The 7,968-nt window shown below is 37.2% G+C and overlaps 1 protein-coding gene across 4 annotated transcripts in view; it reads right to left on the bottom strand.

Annotated features, from left to right (window-relative positions):
• Positions 1 to 402: 402 nt before the first annotated feature.
• prr5b (proline rich 5b (renal)) overlaps positions 403 to 7,968 on the bottom strand; it is a 145,654-nt gene continuing 138,088 nt past the window's right edge. For all 4 annotated transcript variants that reach the window (XM_039770001.1, XM_039770004.1, XM_039770002.1 and 1 more), the window contains one exon: positions 403 to 1,043. In XM_039770001.1, the coding sequence (XP_039625935.1) occupies positions 529 to 1,043 (515 nt within the window). In that variant the 3' untranslated portion in view covers positions 403 to 528. The remainder of the gene's footprint in view (positions 1,044 to 7,968) is intronic.

Raw genomic sequence — 7,968 nt, 5'->3', positions numbered from 1 at the left:
ACTGCAATCTGACATTCCCCATAACCAAAAGTTGCACAATGTGACATCGGATTTACTAATCAGTCAGTGTTCAAGTGTTTCAAATATCTTTTGGACTCTAAAAGGTTTTTGAAATCTATTGTTCAATTGAAGCGAACAAAGTGACAGTCACTGTCAATGTGACATCTGGCAGAACTGTGCAATTATTACACCTATTCCATGGACCATGTCATATGTTTCAGTTGATCAAATCTTACAGTATACCTCAATGATAAGAAATAAAATAACATTAAAAAATATAACCAATTTTGTTGTTGATATTCAAGAATAAAAAGAGATGATCAGTACCAATCTAAAAATGATGAAATTCAGACCCATAAGTAAGAATCAGTATTTGTCATGGGAAAAAATGTTTATATCTTCTCAAAGGACATAAATGAAATTTATTTCAGCATTTCCATGATTGATTTAATTCATAAAAGATTTGTGGTGATTGTCACACAGCCACACTGTTCTTCTGTCTTTTTCTTTCGTAAAAAACAACACAAGTCACATCACATTCTGCCTGTTAGGCTCCCTGCTGTACTCCGGAGAATCTGAACAATGACGTGTGAAGTCAATAAAAATCCCTTCCGAGTCTGAGTCTACCGATTCTAAAATCTGGTCCACCATAGTTTCTGGACTGGAGGACTGTGAAAGAGTTTGCAAAGAGTTTTTGGATACGCTGAAATCATCAAAAATCCCTTGCTGTTGACTGTTTGAGGAGGCTGTTCTCAATATGGAGGACGGATCTTCCTCTCCTGATGAGCTGGCTTTTGACATAGAGCTCTTGGATCCAACATCGGTGATAGTGGTGAGGTTAGAGTAGCCTTGTAGTCCTAAACAGGAGGTGATCTCTGAAACAGAGTGTCTTCGAATGCTTGCAGTGCCATTGAGAGATCCAATCTCAGACTCATATTCTGCTACTGGAGTTAGCAAAGGGTTGTTGTAGCTTTTTGAGCGCACCACAGGATTTTTCCCTATTACATCACCAGACTTTGAGCAGTGTCGAAGCAGGCGGTTCTCTGCAAGAAATTAAAAAAACAAACAAAAAAAAATCATCAAAGTTCATATTCAGGTAATAGATTCAAACTGTGCTTTGTTAATCCCTCCAGCCATCCATACTTAGCCCACTATACAGCAATACTCCACTTGAAAATGATATTGTTTTTATACAGTATGTTATTTATCCCATGTGATTTGTGGCAATGACTGAGAAAAATTTTTATTTTCATGGTGAAGTAGATAAAAAAATAAGTACTGTATATACTCGCGTTTAAGTTCTTCCATGGATGAGTCAGGGCTTGATTTTACAATTTAATTTCGGGTATTTTATAATGTCGGTCGTGTAAGTCGAATGTGGAAAACTCTTGCTATTTGTCCAAGAGATTACAATATGCTAACGTGCCAACCTGAGAGAGTAAACACGGAGCACACTGCCTTTATTTCTATGTATTGTGCCTACGTGACGTGTTTTTTGTATCTCACACCCTCATACACTTTTATCGTAAGAGCATTCCTTACCTACGATGGAGTGTTCGATCAGAAGAAAATATGAAGCTGGTTTTAAATTAAAAGTCGTTGAAGTGGTGAAAGAAATTGGTAACTGCGCTGCTGCAACTAAATTTGATGTGTCTGAGAAACTGATGTGAGATTGGAGGAAGCAAGAAAATGTAAAAAAATGTAAAAAAAATGTAGGTGTCATATTTTTGAACAGGCGTACAAGTCGGGGTCTGATTTTATGATCGATTTTTCGGGTTTCAAGACCCAACTTATATGGGAGTATATACGGTATATATTAGAATTACAGTCTATGAGACTTGTTCAAACAATATAAAAATGGTCATGAACAAAAAAAAAAAATTTGTGTTACTTGTGTCACATAATCCACATGTAAGTTATCCAGTCGTATGCTCACAATATGCAAAATGCATTGATGCTTTGCCTCTCCCTCTCACTGACTGCCAAGAGGCCAGTCTTCAATTCAAAACTGCGTTTCCTATTTGTTCCCTGCGCCAAATTTTTCCAAAGGCATTTATTTTACAGTATTTTAGCAAAAATGCATGTATTTTGCCCATCATGTTTGGGTGGAGTACTCCTTTAATCCGATTCAATTTTGTGGGACTCCTGAGCCTATCCTAGCAGCACAGAGCACCAATCAGGAAACACCAAAGTCCTGATTTAGAATTGCCGATTCCATTATCACACACATCTTACATACAGACATGGGGAGAAGATGTCAAACCTGGGATGGTGGATCCATGAGCAGCACACTGCAGCCTTTTTTCACAACAATGTTTTAAAATTTGTCTCACAAGAGAAACATCTTACAGTTAGACACTTTAACAGACAGCAAGGTATTAACTGTTCCAACCTTGCTGCCATCAGGGAAAAGTAGTGTTTCTCCCCAATGAAGAGACATATCTGCAAGAATGAAAAGATTTGTTGTTTGCTGAAAGTGAAATCCACATACGCGAGCAGCAGAGACACAAAGTAGCGGGCGCTATGGGTTGGTGAGTGAAGCGAGCAGGGGACAGAGCCCCCTAGTCTTATAAAGGGAACTCCGTGTATAGCTGGCCAGAGCACAACGAATGCTAATGAGTCTTTCATGGGCATATCTGCATGTTTCTATAATCTCTTTGCTGTAACAACAAACAGTGAATTTCTTAATCTTTATCAAATGGCCATTATTTAAGCTTAAAAGAAAACTAAACTGAAATGATCCTCTCAATATAAAATGGACGTCATCCATAATAAAAACAAAAAAAAAAATGGTCAAAGTTATAAAACTAACATGAAAATAAAATAAAAATAAATAACAACTGAAAATATTATGGTGGTAAAAACTTATTTTAAAAATGGAATTTAAGAAACCTTGACATATTTAAAGTTTATAGTGTAGTTCTTTATTAGCAATAAAACAAATGCTCCTCAAGGGCTGAAACGTTTGTGAGATGGTCAACATGTTTCAGCATTGATTTCCATGAACATGTCTCAAAAAGTTGTTTTTTTAAACCCCCATTAAAATGCTGCCTGGCTGGCAATGTTGGTTGCCAAAAATATTTTAAAATCAATATAAAAATCAGCATTTTTGATTCATCGCTTTCTTAGAGTTACGGCCCATGGGCACACTGTAGAAAGAGCTAAATGAGATGAATAATGTACAAAAAGTGCAAAAAAAATGAGACCTTATCAGAACTCAAGTAAAAAGGACCTAACTACAGTATGTAATTATATAACGCAGCAGGAGCACACAAAAGGCCAAAAATACAGGAGCTGTAGGAGTGTCCAACAAAGGTACACATGCTTTTGCCAGTTACATAATCTTGCTCAGACGACTTTGTGTCATTTGAACTTCTAGACTGTGCATAAAGTAACTGAAGTACATTACAGTTTAAAAAGAGAGTGCAAACAAAAAGAACAGACTTGTAGAAGTTGCGTCCCTGCTCAGTGCAGAACAAAGTTGACTTTGCCCATATTGCTGTGCTTTCAGTGGCACACAAAGCCTGGTAACAGAAATGCAGAAAGCCAGCTGCACCCTCCCAACTGCATTGCGAACACTAAAGTGAACGGCTGAACTGCAGCTCTACAAACACTTTGGTCAGATGTGCACTTGATCTAATCACAGAGCTGAGAACCTATCTGCTGAGACTCCTCCAGATGAAAAAGCGCTGAAAAAAGGATGTTCATTTTTAAGCTTGTAAGCACCAGCTGAGCTGTGTCTGACTTGAAGGGATCTTGATCTCATCAATAGATTCTTACACCATCCTTTAAAACTGAGTTAATGTACCTCTTGTTTATCTTTGGAGTTGCAAGTTGATGATGCACTCTTTTGGAGCAGGAAGCCACCACTCTTTAAACCTTGAGGCTACTATCCAATGAGCCCTGGAGCTGGATGTCCTGAACAACTTCTAATTCCTTTCTTCCAAATTAAGCTGAGTTCGAGAGACTGAGCCCAGTCTTACTGTAGAAGGAGAATTACTTCAAGAAAGAAAATTCTGTGTTTAAACTCTTGTGTCACTAAGAGTCACACCTTTTCTTCCCTATGAAGCTGCAGAGGTCACATGAATGAGCCCAACGGCGAGTTGAGGAAGACCACACCACGGACAAACGACCATGTAGCAAATACAAAGAGTGCACTGCAACACAAGCAAAGTTTGCTTAAATGGGAGCAATTAAACGCAACAGCAAACAACATTAGACATCACCCTTAAAGGCTGGGTATCATAAAACAGTTTATATGCCATGAAAAATTAGAACTCTGCATAGCTAATAAGGGCCACATTTCTCATGTTTGATTGTTACTGTATAACAAGCTTGTGACTGTGTCAGCTAAACTTCTAGATTTTATATGCCACTGTCATAATTGAAAACCAAAGCCTTAATCCCCAACATAACAGTCTAACCTCTTCTCACTGTCACATCAAACACTAAACAAAAAAGCAGCAAACCAAGAAAATCTATAAGAAAAGTGTAAACAAAGTAAGACCGTCCAGTCTCTTCTGTTACTGATATTCTCATCTGTCTTGTATTTTATGTTAGAGCGTTAAAACAATCTAGATGAGAATAGGTCATTCATCCTAACAAAGCTCACCAGTCCTATCCACTTAATTCTTCCAAAAAAAATCAAGTCTAGTTTTATAACATCAAGTCATGTTGTATAAGCATTTATCATACTTCTATAATTCTTTGTTATCTTAATTAACTGTTTCTTAAAATAAGTGTACTTCACTTACTTTGTTGCAAGTCTAACGGTCAGAAACCACACCTACAGAGAAAGGTATGGAAAATAAAAGTAGGAACCTTACTGGCCTAACTAGTTAATTACTGACATTGTTAAAGACAAAACCGAAAATTAATTAATTCATTAAAATCAATCAAAATGATTCTTCTCCCCCGCAGCACTCCTACACTGGTGCCAAACCCATCAATGTGATCACACTGGGGCCTATTTAATATAAATAAAAACAAAAATCATGGCTGCTATGTGCAAGGGTCTGCTAGAAGGCTCTGTATCCTGATAGCTTTAGGAGTTTAGTCAAGTGAAGTCGGGGAACATGAACTGGTACAGTGCGTTGCCGCACCTACCACACGACGAAACAACTCAAAATCCCGGTCGGCAACCCCCCAGGCAGACACGTGGTCCAGTCCCACCCTCCGGAAATGGCCCTCTATCTGCTGCAGCCAGGTGTTACATGGGCAACCCCTTGGCCTGGTCCAGCTCATTTGTCTCAACATGGTTTTATGTTAGTGCTTTGGCTCTGAATTAGTAAGAGTGCTCTGTCAATTACTCCTTGTAATCCTTGTCTTGACAACAATGATGGTTTGGCTCTCAGGATTTCATAATGTGGACGAAGACTTCAGACCAGACAGCAGGTGTGGTTATAAAGCAGCATTATTTTGCAGCGTCACAGTGAGAAGAGGTTCAGAAGAGCCCTGACGCTGTCATGTATATTGATTGTCTGCTTTTCTGAACCTCTTCTCACTGTGACTCTGCAAAATAATGCTGCTTTATAACCACACCTGCTGTCTAGTCTGATTAAAAGCATGCTTCTCAGACATGAATTAGTACAAGGGAACGAAGAGAACATTCGTCTTCCACATTAACAAATCGCTAACTTCTGTTTTCGATTTCCTTCTCATCATTTGTATGTCCTGGTCTGTTGCTAATAACATCTTCGAAGTTGCTCTTTATCGCCTTATGCCCGCAGACTATTCCGCGTGGCTGGTGGGGGGTAAAAGACTGTCAGTAAGGGCCTTTGTCAGAGACCAGCCAAACCACTTTGTGTTTATATGCCTGGCATAACAGAAGTAGGATTTTGTTTATTCTTTTGCCAAATGGTTGGAATCCCTTCCAGACACTACCACCATATTAAATAACAACATTTATAACGCAGTGTAATGGATCCAAGGTACATAAACATTTTATGTATTTATTGTTTTCTCCATAAACCTTAATTTCCATATGTGTCGTTATTGCCATTGTTTTTATTTCTTTGATATTCATTTTTATGCCTTAGCTGGTTGATGTCTATGCTTTGTCATAATTCATGAAGCTTAAAACTAAAGTGAGCATGCAGCAGCTAAAGGAAATGAACAAATGGCAGCTTCAAGCAATTCGCTGCTTTATTTGAAGCTGGTCCACTAATTAGAACAAAAGAAAAACAAAAAAACAAAGCATTCTCTATGTCACAAGTTAAGCTTGCCATTATTGTGTGGCTTCTTAAAAAGTGTGTTAGAATGCATGAGCAAATAAAACAAAACAGACCTATGCATGCCCGTGGCACGAAAACTACTACAGATTTTGATTTAAAATTTTGTGACCTTTTTTAGCAAGACTGTGGGTAGCGCAGTACGAACTCTGTGTAAAAGTGGCATAGTGAAAGTTAGTGAAGTTCACCTGAAAATTGTAAATTGTTAGAGTGTTACAAAGGCATTTGGAGTTGTTGGTTAGGACCCAAGGAGATTGGAGGAGCATATCTGGAGATTTACATAAGAGTAACCAAAATATTACATTTTAAATGTATCCAAACAAATCTGTGCATTTCTAAAAAACAAAAAAATATACGGTTTTGGATGGCTTATGATTAGAAATGTTTACTATGAATCAGAACCTTTCTTCCTTATACCTTATGCTATTATCAAAAATGTCCACTGTAATATGTAGTTCATCTGATATTTCCTTTCTTCATTTCTTTCAGCTGAGGGTGCGGGGTGGAAGGTATAGCATGTGGAGAATAGACAAAGATGGAGCCAAAGACATGGTAGCGGGTAAGATGTTGTCAATTGTTATATGGAAAAAATATATATTTTTTTGTTTTTATTATTCACATATCTAATAATCTAATTGCAGTCACAATTCCTTTACTCATATTATTACATCAAATTGAAAGAACATCTCTTGCATATAAATGTATGATTATGAAAAAAAATATAAATCCCTCGGTACTGTGGTCAAGCCCACTTTGTCATTTTTGAAACTTTCAGGTTTGCTGCAACATATCTCTGGGCCTATTATATGTCTCTTAACTTAAAATCCATTTAATTTTTATAGTATTTATAATGCTATAATTTGGCTGCTATAGCTATGATAACTGGACAAGCCAGTGGATAACTTTTTTTTTCTCAAATAAACTAAGCCAGTGTTTCTCAACCACTGGACTGTAGTGGGCTGCTACTCTGACGATTGCACTCGATTTACCAGGGGGTCTCCTTTGACTTAATGTGTTGCAAAGACACTTATATAGGAATAGTGGGTTGTGACACCAAAAAGGTTGACAAACACTGTAATAAGTTTTTCAATATGCATAAATAAGACTCCAGGGAAATCTTCTGATTTGGTGAGATTTGTTGTGGTTATTTTAAGACAATTACATATGTATTACTTCTGAGTTTATATCAAAATGGACAAATAATGAATGAATCTCTATATATAAAATCCAATGTATGTCTGTCAATATGTCTAACCACTTTTCATGAGAGAACTACTTAACGGATTTAGATTGTGTTTTTTCTATAATTTGCATGAACATTCCGGCTGATTTCATCTCATCATGCTAAGTATCATAGTTCGCTTACAGTACCAATTTATTTGCGCAAACATGGTGCTAATTATAACATTTGCTACATTCTTATTACTTACATGTTTCCCCAAGATGTACAGATTAAAACAATAGCTGGTTAAACGATAATCTTGCTAAAACGTGGTATCTAAAATTACAACGACCCTCTCATTAATATGGATGACATGAAATTTAGTATCAGCCTTCCAAATAATTTGGGTAGCATTTCCAAATTTGTAACTTTCACCAGCTCACCAGACACTCAACACAACAGACACATGGCAAACGTCCAGCATGATACACATTTTATTATACAGAGGGAAATGTTTCCCAAGACTCCCACCTGCACAGCACAGTAAACAAAATTCACAGCACTTTCTTTTCTTTT

Source organism: Polypterus senegalus, chromosome 11 (genome assembly GCF_016835505.1).
Source record: "Polypterus senegalus isolate Bchr_013 chromosome 11, ASM1683550v1, whole genome shotgun sequence".
NCBI lineage: Eukaryota > Metazoa > Chordata > Cladistia > Polypteriformes > Polypteridae > Polypterus > Polypterus senegalus.
This window is presented reverse-complemented; position numbering and strand designations above follow the sequence as displayed.